At 30.1% G+C, this 16613-nt stretch overlaps 3 protein-coding genes across 7 annotated transcripts; all 3 read right to left on the bottom strand.

Annotated features, from left to right (window-relative positions):
- Nucleotides 1–332: 332 nt before the first annotated feature.
- Nucleotides 333–3314, bottom strand: LOC130677845 (uncharacterized). Its single transcript, XM_057484729.1, has 8 exons — nucleotides 3156–3314; nucleotides 1974–2092; nucleotides 1719–1902; nucleotides 1520–1638; nucleotides 1269–1455; nucleotides 1080–1198; nucleotides 830–1016; nucleotides 333–432 (listed from the first exon to the last, which is right to left on the bottom strand). Exons 1-8 carry the CDS (start codon nucleotides 3211–3213, stop codon nucleotides 422–424), a joined length of 984 nt encoding a protein of 327 aa, XP_057340712.1. The 5' UTR covers nucleotides 3214–3314; the 3' UTR covers nucleotides 333–421.
- Nucleotides 3315–7315: 4001 nt separating this feature from the next.
- On the bottom strand, nucleotides 7316–10763 carry LOC130677848 (uncharacterized). Of its 4 annotated transcripts, none has more exons than XM_057484735.1 (7): nucleotides 10604–10763; nucleotides 10372–10493; nucleotides 10123–10306; nucleotides 8995–9113; nucleotides 7683–7869; nucleotides 7551–7581; nucleotides 7316–7476 (listed from the first exon to the last, which is right to left on the bottom strand). In XM_057484735.1, exons 1-6 carry the CDS (start codon nucleotides 10656–10658, stop codon nucleotides 7571–7573), a joined length of 678 nt encoding a protein of 225 aa, XP_057340718.1. In that variant the 5' UTR covers nucleotides 10659–10763; the 3' UTR covers nucleotides 7316–7476; nucleotides 7551–7570. The 4 variants fall into 4 exon arrangements, with proteins under 4 accessions (XP_057340718.1, XP_057340719.1, XP_057340721.1 ...); XM_057484736.1 differs by having other exon boundaries at nucleotides 7556–7581; XM_057484738.1 differs by lacking the exon at nucleotides 7683–7869.
- A 3165-nt stretch (nucleotides 10764–13928) lies between these two features.
- Nucleotides 13929–15957, bottom strand: LOC130677847 (uncharacterized). Of its 2 annotated transcripts, none has more exons than XM_057484734.1 (7): nucleotides 15799–15957; nucleotides 15565–15683; nucleotides 15313–15499; nucleotides 15101–15219; nucleotides 14836–15022; nucleotides 14688–14727; nucleotides 13929–14243 (listed from the first exon to the last, which is right to left on the bottom strand). In XM_057484734.1, exons 1-6 carry the CDS (start codon nucleotides 15854–15856, stop codon nucleotides 14717–14719), a joined length of 681 nt encoding a protein of 226 aa, XP_057340717.1. In that variant the 5' UTR covers nucleotides 15857–15957; the 3' UTR covers nucleotides 13929–14243; nucleotides 14688–14716. The 2 variants fall into 2 exon arrangements, with proteins under 2 accessions (XP_057340717.1, XP_057340716.1); XM_057484733.1 differs by having other exon boundaries at nucleotides 14702–14727.
- Nucleotides 15958–16613: the final 656 nt, after the last annotated feature.

The following is a 16613-nucleotide window of genomic DNA, read 5'->3' as shown; positions in this document are numbered from 1 at the left end:
GGAATTACGACTACGTTGTCCTTTTTTCAATTAATGCTTTAATTTTTTTTAAATTAATTGATAAAAATTTGATACGTTTGTGACAGTTGAAATTCATTGAAAATTTTTAAAAAGTGGTGGGCACTGCCTGATAATTGCCTTAATTACAAATAAAATTTTAGGTTGAAAAATGAAAATTTATTAAGGCGTCGATTTTGAAATTTTTTGAACTGATACTTGACATCTCTATTCTCGGTAAGAAATACTAGATTTTAAGTTTAACTATTGATAGTAAAAATATAGTGCAGATAAATAATTAATAGAATATTATGATTTATAAATAAAAACAAAAATTTTATGGCATTGAAAACAAACAATTAAAATTTATTGATAAAAATTGAAAGTACAGGAATATTCGAATCATTAAATTTGCGTAATTGGATCAAGCTTTAGCTGTAAAATAAAAAAATATTAAATTTTATTAAATAAATTAATGATTTCATACACTGAAAAAAATTTGCGGAGTTAACGCATATTAAATCCGGAGTAAATGTAGAGCGCATGATTTTTTATTTGTTTAATTCTATTGAATTGAAATTCACTCCAAATGGGAGCTTATTCTAAAATTAAAACTTAAGATCAGAGTCGATGCGGTTTAATATACAATCCACATCACTCTGCGGAAAAAAATTTGTATTTGCTGCATAAACAGAACTTTTTTTTTTAACTCCGGAATTCCAAGTGAAGAAGTGAATTCGAATTGAAAAAATATCTATATTCACTCTGAATTCACGTCCAATTTTTCACAGTGTAGAATAAAGTAATTGTGAATAATCAAATAATCTATTACGTTTAACGATAACATTAATCCAATTAACCTCCGGCTGATCGCGATTACTTGTATCAACTTTTACGTCACTGTATGCGCAACCATACCATCCACTGTCACCCGGGACTACTGACTTCTTTTTTAAAGCGGAAGTATGGGCACCCTCAAAGATTGCAGAATTTTCTTGAGTACTTTGAGACTCTTGGTCCTTAGATAATAAAAATGGACATCATAAATTATCAAGTATTTTTTTATAAAAAATAAAACTCACAGGATTATCTAGGACAGAGTAAAAAGACATGTCTTGATAACTTCGGCATTCAAGAATCAATTCCTCGCCTTCCTTTAGATTGAGAATTGGTCCTGATGGTTCCATCGGGGGTTTTTTAGCTGTTTAAAATAAACAAATTATTAGCATTAATTTTCGTTACTTCATAGTCGATAATATAAAAAATTTTACGTTTAACGCTAACGTAAGTCCATTTGACTTCTAGTTGATCGAATCTCTCTGGATCGACTATGACGTCATTAGCTGCACACCCGTACCATCCACTATCCTCTGGAACGACTGATTTTTTTTCTAGACTTTGTGTGAATGCATTGTCACCTATTGCTTTTTCTTCTCCAATAATTTCAGAGGCTTTTTCCTTTAAAAAATAATATTTAAATTATAAATTCACCCGAATTATTCTTTTATTTTTAATAACTCACAGGGTGGTCTAAATTAGTGTAAAAGGTCATTTGTTGATTACTGCTGCATTTGATTAACAATCGGGCACCTTCAGTCAATGAGATTGCAGAACCTTTCGGTTCCATCAGAGGTTTTTTAGCTGTTTTATCCCAAAAACATTAAATATTAATAAGTATATATATATGAATTAATGGCAGTTGAAATGAAAAATAATTTTACATTTGACATTCACATAAATCCATGTCACATCTTGTTGATCATGTTGACTTGTATCAACTTCGACATCTGTATTTGCGCAACCGTACCATCCACTATCACCAATAACTGCTTTTGATTTTCTAATACCACGTGAAAATGAATTTTCCGTTAATCCTAATTGGTCAACTTTCATAGAAGCTTCTTTCTATATAAAAATATATTATACTAAATATATAAAATTAACAGATACTCAATAAAAATTTTCAAATAACTTACAGGATGATCTAGATCAGTGTAAAATTCTATGCCTTCGGTACTATGACAGTTAATAACCAACTCATCGCCTTCATTTATAACAACAAATGGCTCCGATGGTTCTATTGTCGGTTTATTGGCTAATTTAACAAAATATTTAGTTGAATTATTAATATTTTAATAATTAGGGGAGGATGAGGTCGTCCCGACCAGCGTGTCACCCCGGTCACCCAAATTTTGAAAAGTCTATCACATAATAGATTTTGAATTTAATTTTATATTATACTCTCATTAAATTAGAGGTAATTAATGAGCCCTAACGTTAAAAATGAATTATTTATTAATAATAATTAATGAATAAAAAATTGATTGACAATTGATCTAAAAACCAAGGAGATTATCATAAGGTTTTTTATATATTTTACACGAAGAAAAGAGTTTATAATTGATACGTATATAATCTACAGACATTTCTTAATCCATTTTCATTTTTATTAAAGTATAATTATTAATCCCTTTTGTTCAATTAAGTTTATTTTCTCAAAAATTAGTTGGAGTCGTACCGGTCAAAGTTATGGGGTTACAACGGTCAATTCACTCACTTGTTTTTTGACTGAGAATTCGTGTGTTTGTTTAATAAAAACGTTAACTAATGTCTTCTTTAATAAGCAATTAATTAATCAAAAGGTAAGCTTTTTTAAATTTTAAGCTAAAAATTTTTTTGTTCATTATGGGCATTTTCTGATATAACATTTTTGTTGCAATATTAATAAACACATAAATAAATTATAATAGATGCTTCGTAAACGAGTACGGAGAGGAAAGGAATGCTGATATTTGCTATACCATTACATAAAGATAAGGAAAAGTAAACTTTTTCGTCAGTAAATTTTCAGAGTAAAAGAATTTTCAAATTTTAAATTGATAATCGGATTGTTTTAGTATTAATCAGCTCTGCTCCGAGCAGCCTGGAGCAACCAGCCGATTAGTCATTGAGATATCAAACAAATTATCGGAACGAAACATTTGAAATCTTGAAAAGACACAAATTCAAATCAAAACCTTTCCAACGATACCAACTTCAATCACATTATTACTAATACCATCGTAAAGATATGGCTTGCACAATATTTTTCTTATTCCCTTAATAATATGATGATTAAATAGATTATTTGTTCATTTATTTAATTATTAAAAGTATACCTCGACATATGGATATTAATAAAAATAAAGCACAAGCTTGAAGTAGAGATGCCATCATTTAAATACAATCTAAATCACTTCTCACTTATTTACGGACTGTGATAATTCCTGGACGTCTTTACTATTTTTATACGATCAGACATAAACCACAAATAAAAAATATAGATAAGCTTATATAGTTCAACTAGATCATGATTGTTAATAGGTCATGGGCAATATCAAATGTTTTTGTTTGATAAATATTATTTTTTAAAAATATTTTTCGATTTGGTGCGTCAACAAGTATCTTATCAACAATATTATACGCAATACATTATTACTGATTGCTAATTTTCAATAACAAATAAAATTTTATGTAAAAAAATAAAAGTATTGAGGTGTTGATTTTAGACATATGGATTATCAGCAATAGATATTGGACTTTAGTTCAAATTATTAGATGTCAGAATAAATCATAGATAAATAAATAATGAAGTATAATTTATAACTATAACACTATGGGAAATATTACCACAATATATGGTAACGATTACCATAATTTAATGGAAATGATTACCATACAATTACAGGAACAATTACCATAGTGACATAATAACGATTACTATAATTCCATAGGAACTATTCCGATATCATATTGGAATTGTACCCATATTTATACACTGAGAAAAAAATTTTCTCTTGACAACTAAATTATAGTTATGACAAGAAAATGATTTGATTGCCCATTGCCAATCATATATTTGGTTGTTTTCACTGAATATTGTATAATTCACCAACAAAACAAATTATTAGAAACTAAAAAAAATTTAGTAAAGATAATTATGCGTTAAGTAGCAAGCATAAAATCAAATTAATTACCTGTAGAGCTTATAAAGTAGTCATAATGAAATATATTCGTGAGCCTCAGAGAATGACTTATTAATAATAATTAAATATTAATTTAAAATGACAGAATATTTAATTAACAGTTAAATAAATGCGTATTTAGAAAAGTAATTTATTTCCTTCACACGTACTTTTTTTCGTACTGTGTCAAAAATTGTTCAGGAAAAATATTATTATTAAAAATTAATGTCAGAGTGTAATACAGGATACCCCTATATTATTATCAAAAATATTCAGCTGGCAAACTATTCCATGAATGCTTTAAGCTGACGAATATAAAAACTCTGAAATAAGTATCTTACCAGGGACACCACAAATGGTGGGCGCGATCTAGTGGCGAGCACCGAACTACTCCCGCTGCTGCTGCCTAACACCATAACTTTTAAATCAATAATCATTAGGTTCAAATATATATTTATTAACCTCGAACAAATATATATATTTATTCTAAATATATTTTTTGTGTCTAAGTAATATTTATTAGAGTTAATATAATAATATTTTGCTTTAATATTTGGATTTGTTGGCACTATTAAATAGTTTAGTTGTCCATTAAATAAATAATTTCTTAACTATACCAAATGATTTTATTATCTTAGAGAGCGAAATATTAATGTCAACCAAATATAGAGTCTATTAAATCATTTGTTAAAAATGACAGAATAGATTATATTGACGTAATAAAATTTAGTTGTCCCAAATAAATTTTAGTTTAACAGAATTTAACAAAACCCATTAAATTGTCCGGAGATATTTTTTTTCTGTGTAGGAATGATTACCATAATATATATGGGTGCCGTTCCTGTAATCTACTTTTCAAAAAAACCGATTACCGTGCGTTATGTGAACTATTCCTTTTATATATTGTAATTGTTACCGTAAATTTCTCTCCTTGTAGGGGTAGCATTTTTTATTATTTTGAAAATTTTGTCGTTACATGGCAATGCTTGGCTAGACTGTAAAATAATACCGGTTTAAAGGCCACACTATTCCGGTGTTAGTTATATGTGTTAAATTTAACTCTGAAAACGATGTTAAAATTTTTCTATTGTTAAAAAAAAAAGTAGTTTTATTTTTGAAGTATCAGGTGTCGAATTGAATTACAAATGTTATTGATATTGTACAAAATATGGGAAATAGATTGCCCTATCAAAAAAATCCATACGGGAATCCGGCCTAGAGTCCTATGTGATTTCCCACATGGCGTTTTCGGGTGGATTCCCATATGGTTTCCTATAGGAATATTAATCTGCCTTTTTATTCATATACGCGTATCAATAGACAATATATCTATAGACATAGAAATCCAGATACCCTGGAGTCTATATAAATTACTTATATAGAAACCCAGATTACTACACGAATTTCCCACAAAGAAATCCATATATTTAAGTTCCTCCATGGAAATCCGGGAACCCGAAATTTCCTATATGAATATGCCATATGAGAATCCAGATACCCATAGTTTCCTACATGGATTCTTATATAAATCCATACACTCCTATATTAATTCCTATGGATTCTTCCACAAATCCATACTTTTCTATTTGAATTCATATGGGTTCCCATGCAATACCACACGGATTTTTAACTTCTCGCTAAGAAAATTGTTAATTTTCAAAAATTCGGGAAGTTGTTGGTTTCACCCCGCACGGAAAGATTGGAACCCTACTGGTTATTGTTCTTCACCCGACTCAGTACGGTGCTGGAAAAAAATGCTCGATTGTGGTGCAGCACCATTGTGGTGTGTGTGTGTGTGTGTGTGTATGAATGTAAACTCTTCATATCTTTTTAATGGATCAACCGATTGAGATGGTTGAGGTGGCAATCGAAAGAGTTTGTTGGCCGTCGATTTTTCTGAAAATTTCAAATCGATCGATCGAATGGACTCTAAGATATAGAAGAAATACAAAAAAAAAAAGTTTTTTCAGTTTTTTTTAATTTTTCAGAAATGGCTCGATCCATCGAGTCCAAAATCGAATCAGCTCTAGAATTCAATAAAACGCGTCGATTGCCGCCTCAACCATCTCACTTGGTTTATTCGTTCGAGAAGTACACTGTAAAAAGAGCGGTGTTAAAAATGGACTCATTTTAACTCCGCCCGGTGTTAAAATAAAATTACACCGGTGTAGGAGGAGTAATTCACCGGTGTTAAAAATACCGGCGTTAAATCAGGGTAACCGGTGTAAAAGCGGAGTAATACTGGTGTAAAAGCTGGGTAAACTGCGTCCGCTTGGAATATTAACTTTAAAGATTATAAAACACAAAAAATGTCAGTTCTTTATGAAAGTTAATAAAGAATATTATTTATTAATAAGTATAGTGATCGAGTAAGTACAAATATTCACAAAGTAAAATATTTTAACACCGATCTAGAATATTTACACTGGCAGCGGTGTTATTTTAACACCGCTTTCGGTGTTGAAATTTAACACCGCCAATTTTAACACCTACACCGCTTGGACTTACCCCGGTGATTTTTTACAGTGTATTGATCGAGAAAGAAATGGTGAAAAACGGTTTGCTTCGATTATCTTCGAAGCGACTCATCCGATCAATTCCAACATCCGAACTGCTTTAGAACTCAATAAAACGCGTCGATTGCCACCTTAACCGTCTCAATCGGTCAATTCGTTTGAGAGATATCGTCGGAGAAAAAATGGTAAAGAACAATTTTTTTCGAAAACAACGGCATACAAAAGTATTTCCGAGCTCGAAGAGCTTGAAAATGTATTCACAACAATATTTTCAAGCTCAAGGAGCTCGAAAACAGCGGGAAGTTTGAGGGCTGGCCCGCAGGGTCAACCGATAGACCGATTTTTTTGATAGCGTTTTATGATTCAAGTCTCTTTGCAAACAAAACCAGCGAGAAAGATAAAATCAAGGATTAATTTACCATCTTTATATCAGTTATTATATACCTTAAAAAAAGCATCGGAATTATAATAAAAATAATTGTTATTTTGTTCCTAAATATTTAATTCGATAAGTGATGAAAAATTTATGCAATTTGTTCAGTTCAATAAGAGCGACGACTATAATTTTAGAGCGACCAGAGGTGACGAATACCATCAGCATGAACAAAATCTGGAAGCATCTCCGTCATATGACTACAGTAAGATAAATTATTTAACATTAAATTATTTCTTTACCCGGAAAACTAATGTGTTTAGTCCAAGTTTTGCAAAAACGAGTATATAAAATAAGTTGAGCGCCAATTGCCAATTTACCCTTTCATAAAAATGTTGAAGTATTAAATCAAACAAACGACTTCATTATTTATTTAAATATTTTATTCCGAATGTTTCTTATCAAAATTGACAATAATTTTCTTGAAAATTTAAAAACTTGTGAATAATTAAAACCAGTATTCAAAAATCCTTGATAGAACCAAATTAAAATATTTATGGAACTTCCAGTTAATTTGGAATATGATCTGTAAAGAAAAAATAATAATTATTTGGTATTAAAACTTATTTAAAAAATATAAATTATAGTGGTAATTTATACCATACGTTTGTGTGATTGGATCAAGCTTTGGCTGAAAAATAAAAAATAAGTAGAATGAATTTTTTGTTTAATGAATTAATAATAATATAGAGTGAATTAATAATAAATTTTCGGAATGAACAAATGTATTACATTTAACAATAACGTTAATCCAATTAACTTCCGGCTGATCATGATTACTTGTATCAACTTTTACATCACTGTATGCGCAACCATACCATCCACTGTCACCTTGGACAACTGACTTTTTTTTCAAAGCGAGTGTATATGCACCCTCAAAAATTGCAGTACCTTCTTCACTACTATCAGACTCTTGGCCCTTAAATAAACAAATAAAAAGTGTTGCGTAAATATCAAATGTTCGCGCCAGAACACTTGATAACTCTACGCTCTACCATACCAGAGGTGCTACTATCGACGCGCCCTCTGATACTCGGAATTTCAACTCGATAGCCAGCTACGCGGCAACTAAAATGGTGCTCGTTTCGTACATTCAAGTAGTAACACGTGTTAATTTTAATCTGATCAGTTTGCAATCATCTCGTGAAATTAAATAAAATTATTAATGTCAACCACTCAAGAAATCATAGAGCTCTACAACTATATAATTATTTATATGATTCATAATTCATAACTCGTTAATATAATTCATCAAGAACTCAAGAGCTCCAACATATATATTATCATGTGATCTTGCAGTCACAAATAATTTACATTCAAATTATAATTTATGTTTAATTATTATATTACTCATTACTCATCACTCGAATATTTTCTGTACTCTTGATTACTGGGGTGGTGATACCATCATTTAATCCTCCCAGTAATAATCTCTAAAATCAATATCAAATTTTATTTGTGACTGCATAGTAATTATTATACGTTCAGACTCGGCTCGTTACGCTGCTTATATTTTTTCTCTTCTTACTCGTACTCTGTGTCGCGAATCAAATTTAATTGTGATTAAATTTTATACTCGAACTATTGATGATAGTTGTAAATCATTAATTGTTAATAATTTATTCTTATTGCGCTCTTTTGTGTAAATTAATTCACGTGTATGGTGCCGTGTAAATTTATAAAATCATACTCATTAAAACTCGAAACTTAATCTTCAATTTTAACTACGCTCTATATGCATATAATATAATGTTCATGTGTACGGTGCCATGCAATTATATTACCTAAATTACACTCAAATACAATCGAATAATGTTTAATAAGTGCTCCGATAAAACTCGTGATCGACTCTTGTACTCTTTGCTATTATCTGTGATTTACTTTTATTAAATATGGACAATACATTGCAAAAGTGAATTTTTATTTCTTTCACCATCCCGATCCAGCAAACTAAATATTTAATGTAGTTTTTAAGTTAATATTTTACAAAAAGGTATATCATAAATTACACAAACTATTTTTTTAATGTAAAAACATAACTCACAGATTTGTCTAGGATAATGTAAAAAGTCATATCTTGATAACTACGGCATTTGATGAACAATTCGTCGCCTTCAACTAAATTAAGAATTGGTCCTAATTGTTCCATTGAAGGCTTCTTAGCTGTTTTAGAAAAAAAATTGGAAAGCAAATATTTTTTAAATTAATTTTTAACATAGCTCCGTCACGTTAGGGCTTGACTTTAAGATATCAAATTTCAATTTTTGCTACTTTAGTCTACAATCGATGCTAAAAAATGCAGTAGACTTGAATTTTTTGTAGTCTTGAAACTGACCAAAAAAGAACGATTCATATGCTTCAAGGTCTCAGATAATGTCAGAATTGGAAATAAATTATTGAAACTTATTTCAAATTGTTTGTAGTTCAATGTAGTGACAAATAGTGAAAAAAACAATTGCTTGAAGTTTACACGAATGATCTAAAACCGGGTGAACTACGGATAGAAATAGTATTCAACATATGCTACGGTGAGCTTGGAAACTGCAATCCTGCAAACAACGACAATGATTATAGAAGCATTCGTTTGTTTCTTGTGTCTGCGAGCAGCAGCTAGTAATAACCTATATAAGGGCACAGCATTGATAATGTAACAATCAAACTTACACATATAATGCGTCATTCCACTACATTAGTGAACTTATGTTTTATCGTTACATCATCAATGCTATGTCCGTATACAGGTTATTACTAGCTGTTCGCAGACACTTTAAACAAACGAATGCTGCTATAATCATTGTAGTTGTTTGTAGTTTCCAAGCTCACCGTAGCATATGTTGAATACTATTTCTATCCATAGTTCATACGGTTTCATAAAATTCTCGTTAATTTCAAGCAATTTTTTGTCACTACAATGAACTACAAATAATTTTAAATAAGTTTCAATAATTTATTTCCAGTTCTGACATTATCTGAGACCTTGAGGCATATAAATCGTTCTTTTTTGGTCAGTTCAAGACTACAAAAAATTCAAATCTACTGCATTTATTAGCATCGTTTGTAGATTTAAGTGGCAAAAATTAAAATTGAATATTTTAAAGTCAAGCCCTAACGTGACGGAGCTTATTAATATTAATTTTGATTGCTTGATAGTTGATGATATAAAAAGCTTTACGTTTAACGCCAACATAAATCCATTTAACTTCTGGCTGGTCGAATCTCTCTATATCTATTGTAACCCCCTTAACTGCACAACCGTACCATCCACTATCCTCTGGAACAACTGATTTTATTTCAAAACTCCGTGTAACTGAGCCCTCGCCTACTGTAGATTCTTCATCGCTATCAGACGCTTTATCCTTTATCAAATTATTTTTTTATAACATATAATCTAGAGTATATCTAAAAATTTGAAACAACTTACAGGGTGATTTAATTTAGTATAAAAGTTCATTTCTTGATCACTGTGGCATTTAATGAGCAATCGGTCGCCTTCATTTAATGCGATGTCAGAACCTTCTGGTTCCATTGAAGGTTTTTCCGCTGCTATAATCCAAACTCATTCGTTATTAATAAGAAATTTAATTAATATCATTAATAATTGAAAATAATTCTATATTTTTATTTAATAACTTGATTAATATTTAAAAGTATACCTCGACATATGGATATTAATAAAAATAAAGCACAAGCCTGAAGTAGAGATGTCATGACTTAAAAAAATTTGAATCACTTCTTACTTATTTACTGACTGTGATAATTCATGAACTTCTTCACCATTTTTATACGATCAGAACTAAACGACAAAAAAAATAGAGATAAACTTATATAGTTCAACTAGATCATGACTGTGAAAAGGTCATGAGCAAAATTAACTTTTTTTAGTAGATAAATGTTATTTTTTACAATACATTAGAAATTTCCTTTCAATTTATTGTATCAACAATTATTTTATGAACGATATTAAGGAGCTTGAAAACATTACTGTGAATATATTTTCGAGCTCTTCGAGCTCGAAAATGCTATTACATGCAATTATTTTTGGTAATTGTTTATATTCAGGCTCCACACATTTTTCAAAGTTTCAAGTGCTTACACCTTAAATATCTATAATTAATTTTTTTCCACGTGTTCAGCTACACGGCGGATTAAATTCTCTGTATACGTTTTTGTCTTTAATACTAGATATCTATCCAGACCTTGCAATTGAAGTGTACAAAATTGATAAAAATAACATAAAATCATGCAAATTTTCAAAAATAAATTTTTCTAATAAATATAAGTAATTTTATATAATACCGTTAGAAGGGCAGTGGCGATAGAAAGGTCTAACTAAGATTTAAAAAATTTTAAACTCTTGTTATAGTGAAAAATCGGCATATTTTGTATTATTTCAATACTTTTAAGGTGTACAACAACTCACCTAACATCTTGTTGCGAGTAGTTTGGACGGTATCCGCCTCCCTTTGCTTGTATAGTGTTTGGCTGAAGCCCACAACACTATTTTACGCCGACGCGTACTAGTAAGAGATGTAGTCAACATATAGCCTTACTAACGAGTCCGTTAACGTGTACTTAAAACGAAACTACACACATTATGGCAAATAGGCATATATCTTAAGGTTTGGTGGTTGATTTAAGAGTCAGTACATAGAATAATATGAAAATTATGTCATTTAGTGCAGTACAGCACGGAACATTGAAAAATATCAAAAGATATTAATTATATCATGTTTATAGCTTTGTTACAAACACTCGAATATTGACGCTTATTTTATACTCAATTTGCTAATTGCTGACGATAAGGATTTTTGCTAATTTAGACATGGGTGAGCCCCACTTCTAAACAATTACCTTATATTTTATGAGTTTTTCAAGCTCTAACAAGTTACGTTTTATGCTAGAGTTTGAAAAGTTAAGAATCGAAAATCATTAATAAAGAATGGGTTTTAAAATTTTTTTTTTCTCGATTATGTTCTATGAAATAAATGTATTGAGGCAGAAATCAATGTCAGTAATCAAAATCAAGATTTGAACGAGTTTTGACTTAGGTCCGAGCAATAATATATGAAATATCCGAGAAAAATATTAAAAACTGTGTTTTTAATATTTTTTGCTGATATTACCATCCAAATCGGTTTATTAGTTAAAAAGTTATAGAGCGTTCACATCCACACGCACACACACACACACACGCACACGCACCATTTTTATATAGTGGAAACCTAAACATGCAAATAACCTTCTCAATAAGACAATTTATAGATAAATTGAGAAAAATATAGATAGCCCGAACTGGGAATCGAACCCAGACCAATTCGGTATCGCGCCGAGTGCTCTACCAGTTAAGCTATCCGGCCCTATACTATATTCCATTCAATTTGATCTATAACTTATTGAGCCACACCGTCCATCGTACGGTAATACACCATTTTTTATATACATACACACACACTTGGAAATCATTCTGAAAATAGTCAGAATAGCTTCCTAGGACCTCAAAACGGCGACATCTGATGAAAACTCGATTTTCGAAAATCGGGGTGAAAACAATAACTTCCCGAAGTTTTTTAAAATCATCGATTTTCTTAGCGGGAAGTTAAAAAATATAGTTGATTTAAAACTTTTTGTGGACGAATTTTAAGCCAGGTGAGAACATTTTTTAAACATAATTCTAAAACGCTATATTTACTACACTTTTCTTTTCCGTTGTAAAGCTTTCAATTAGAGATTTTTTCTTTTTTTTTATTTAAAGTTCCTTTTAAATTGCCGGGGTTATTAGCGACTATAAACCGTAGGGAGTGATACATTAGGGCTTTAGGGTTTTGTAAGGTCGGTGGCAGGTCAAATCTCAGAGAATCAATTTTTTTCGGCTAACACTGGGATTCGAACCCACGCCTGGCTGGTTACTAAGTTTCAGCAGTAAGTCTACTTTTTTCTTGGCTATGGTGACTGATTTAAAGATTTTTTAATTTTTTCTAAACGAGAGAAAATGTACAAAAATACGTTTAGAGAATAATGTTTTAACAAAAATTATCACCTGGCTTAAAATTCATCCACGTAAAGCTTCAAATCAACCATATTTTTTACTATTAAAATCCTAAAAGTTCGAAAAATGTTCAAATTGAAGTTCTAATCTATCTTAAATTTAGAAGTTCTACATGTCGAACATTTTTAGAATCATTTTAGAACGAATTTGCTTTACACGAGTTCTTGACATCTATATTAGAATCTTATAGTTAAGCTATAAATTAACAATAAGTATAATCTTCGCAGATAAATAAATAATACGGTAGTTCTTGATTGGAAAAAAATGATTTATTGCATTGAAAATTAACAATAATCAAATAAACTTATATACATGTATTTTTTAATACTCAAAGTACTAGTCTTGTTAAAAATACACTAAATATTGAAGAAAAGTTATTAATTCTATACTATCATAAAAAATATTTTTTATCATTCATGCAATACAAGTACTATCTTAGCGCACGCTCTTTCATTCGCCAAATAGCTGTTTGCCCATTCAACTGTTGCCACAACATTTGTGTGCATTATACGATAATCTGCGTGCGACAAGTAAATTTGAGTGCGACAATTGTTTGCTTAAGCAAACTTGTCGCACGCAAATTTACTTCTAGTCGCATGCAGATTATCGTGTAACCCACAAAAATGTCGCGGCAACAGATGAATCGACAAAAAGGTACTTGGGGAACAAAACAGCGAGCACTAAAATAGTACTCATATCGCATTAATAATAAAAAAAAGTATGTTCAATTCGTGCGGTGTTGCCGATTACCCACACGAGCGAATGAGCGCACTCACTTCGTTTGTGCGCTCAACTTTGCTCTCGTAGGCAATCGACAACTTACTGCACTAGTTGTACAATATACTATTACTGTGTATAAATAAATTGAGAGTCTTTTTATTAATCGATGCGTAATAAATTGTAAGTATTATTAAATATTTATGAGAGTTGGGAATTCTTTATATAATAATAGTCAAATGTCTACTAGCGTATAATCTCTACGAACCTTGACGCAGGCATAGAACCTGTGTATACAAAGATCAACTGTCAGTAACTATATGATAAAACTATCAAAGTATTAAAACCAACAAATATACGATTTTTTTATTTTAAATAATTTATTTTTAATATTTATAATTGAACTCGGCAATAATTTTCTAAGCCTTCAAAAAATTATAGATAATTAAAATCAGTATTCATAAAAACTTGATAGGGTTGAATCGTAAAATTAGAAATCAAACGTCCTGTTGTGATTTGTAGTGTAAAATCTGTGGACGAAAAAAAAAAACAATTAAAAATTATAGTTGACTACTAGTCATAAGCCTGATGGTCTAGGAGACGTAGAGGAAATTGTTTTTTAAATTTTAGTCTTCTTTTATTCCATAATAGGGAAGTGCGAATAGCGTTCGAATCGAATCGAGTCGAATAATGACATTCGATTCGAAATTCAAATCGAATAGTCGAACTATTCAAATAATTCGAATTATTTGAATTATTTGAACAATTCGAATATTCGCACACCCCTAGTTTATAATTTTGACAATTTTAACATAGACTTATAACAAACTGTCTGGTATGCAACTCAAAAAAGTGGTTAAGTGGGGGAAGCTGTTTGGACTCAGTAACTGCCGATTAAGGGAAAGAAACTTATTGCGGGCAGGCTTATAACGGGTAGCCGACTGTATTATAACAATATTACAAATGATAATAACATTTAATACATTACATTTATGAAATCGGATCAAGCTTTTGCTGAAAAGCAAAAAAAAATTAAGTTAAATAAATATTTATTTAATACATTAGTTATTTATAAAAAATATGGAATAGATTAATGATTTTAGGAATAAACAAATTTATTACGTTTAACAATAACGTTAATCCAATTGACTTGCGGCTGATCATGATTACTTGTATCAACTTTTACGTCACTGTATGCGCAACCATACCATCCACTGTCACCCTGGACTACTGACTTTTTTTTCAAAGCGAGTGTATATTCACCCCCCAAGCTTGCAGAACCTTCTTCACTACTATCAGACCATTCGTCCTTAAATAAACAAATAAAAAAGTATATCATAGTATCATAAATTACATAGACTATTTTTTTAATAAAAACGTAACTCACAGGTTTGTCTAGGATAGTGTAAAAAGTCATTTGTTGATAACTACTGCAATTGATGAACAATTCGTCGCCTTCAACTAAATTAAGAATCGGTCCTGATTGTTCCATTGAAGGCTTCATAGCTGTTTTAGGAAAAAATAGATTGAAAAAAATTTTTTAAATTAATTATTAACATTGATTTTGGTTTTGATAGTTGATAATATAAGAAATTTAACGTTTAATGAAAACGAAAATCCATTTAACTCCTGGTTGATCGAATGTATCTGGATCAATCATAACGCCATAGATTGCACAACCGTACCATCCACTATCTTCTGGAACAACTGATTTTTTTTCAAAACTTCGTGTATACAAATTATAAGCGATTGCTGTTTCTTCTTCAATACTTTCAGTAGCTTTTTCCTTCAAAAAATTATTTTTTAACTTCAAATATACTGAAGTATTTTAAAAAATTTTAAACAACTTACCGTTTGAAACAAATCCGTGAGAAATTTCATTCTGTCACTACTGTGACATTTAATGAGCAATCGGTCGCCTTCAGTTAATGCGAGCTTAGGACCTTCCGGTTCCATTGACGGTGTTTGCGCTGTTTTAATCAAAAATCGTTTATTGTAAATAAAAAAAAGCTAATTAATATCATTAATAATCGAAAATATTTTTACATGTCTATTAAATAACTTGATTAATTATTAAAAGTATACCTCGACATATGGATATTAGTAAAAATAAAGCACAAGCCTGTAGTAAAGATGCCATCATTTTTGAAAAATTTGAATCACTTCTTACTTATTTACTTACTGTGATAATTCATGATCGTCTTCACCATTTTTATACGATCAGAACTAACGACAAAAAAAATAGAGATAAACTTATATAGTTCAACTAGATTATGATTGTTAATAGGTCATGGGCAAATTTATATTTTTTTAGTAGATAAACATTATTTTTTGCAAGATGGCTTATATATAATAAGAAATAAAACTTTACTGTAAGGAATAAAACTGTTGAGATGTTGATTTTTAAATTTCATGAGTTGATTTCCATGTAAAAAAAGTTCGTCCTAAAAAAATACGAAAATTTTCGACATGTAGAACTTCTTAATTTAAAACAAATTAGAACTTGAACTTTTAGGATTTTAATAATAAAAAATATAGTTGACTATATGTGGACGAATTTTAAGCCAGATGAACACATTTTTTAAACGTAAATCTGAAAACCTATATTTACTACATTTTTCCCTTTTATTAGAAAGCTTTCAAATTAGGTGCGTAATAAATTGTGTTATTAAGTATTTATGGGTAATGGGAATTACTTTCAGAATAATACTTAAAAGTCCACTAGCGTATTATCTCCACGAAACTTGATGGAGATATAGAACCTCTGTGTACATTAAAATTGGCTAAAAAAAAAACTAATTTTTTAACTTCCCGCTAAGAAAATCGATGATTTTCAAAAAATTCGGGAAGTTATTGGTTTCGGTCCGATTTACGAAAATCGAATTTTCATCAGATGTCGA

This window comes from Microplitis mediator, chromosome 11 (genome assembly GCF_029852145.1).
Source record: "Microplitis mediator isolate UGA2020A chromosome 11, iyMicMedi2.1, whole genome shotgun sequence".
NCBI lineage: Eukaryota > Metazoa > Arthropoda > Insecta > Hymenoptera > Braconidae > Microplitis > Microplitis mediator.
The sequence above is the reverse complement of the archived record's forward strand: the minus strand, read 5'-3'. Positions and strand labels throughout refer to the sequence as shown.

What these genes read in the sequence shown, in the direction of transcription:
- LOC130677848 (XM_057484735.1), bottom strand. Translation starts at nt 10,658, where the DNA reads ATGACATCTCTACTTCAGGCTTGTGCTTTATTTTTATTAATATCCATA. An exon ending in ATTAATATCCATATGTCGAG is followed by an intron (nt 10,494 to 10,603) that starts GTATACTTTTAA and finishes TTTGGATTATAG; the next exon opens with CAGCGGAAAAACCTTCAATG. An exon ending in GATTTATGTTGGCGTTAAAC is followed by an intron (nt 9,114 to 10,122) that starts GTAAAGCTTTTT and finishes TTTCTAAAACAG; the next exon opens with CTAAGAAGCCTTCAATGGAA.
- LOC130677847 (XM_057484734.1), bottom strand. Translation starts at nt 15,856, where the DNA reads ATGATGGCATCTTTACTACAGGCTTGTGCTTTATTTTTACTAATATCC. An exon ending in TCACGGATTTGTTTCAAACG is followed by an intron (nt 15,500 to 15,564) that starts GTAAGTTGTTTA and finishes AATTTTTTGAAG; the next exon opens with GAAAAAGCTACTGAAAGTAT. An exon ending in GATTTTCGTTTTCATTAAAC is followed by an intron (nt 15,220 to 15,312) that starts GTTAAATTTCTT and finishes TTCCTAAAACAG; the next exon opens with CTATGAAGCCTTCAATGGAA.
- LOC130677845 (XM_057484729.1), bottom strand. Translation starts at nt 3,213, where the DNA reads ATGATGGCATCTCTACTTCAAGCTTGTGCTTTATTTTTATTAATATCC. An exon ending in ACACTGATCTAGATCATCCT is followed by an intron (nt 1,903 to 1,973) that starts GTAAGTTATTTG and finishes ATTTTTATATAG; the next exon opens with AAAGAAGCTTCTATGAAAGT. An exon ending in GATTTATGTGAATGTCAAAT is followed by an intron (nt 1,639 to 1,718) that starts GTAAAATTATTT and finishes GGGATAAAACAG; the next exon opens with CTAAAAAACCTCTGATGGAA.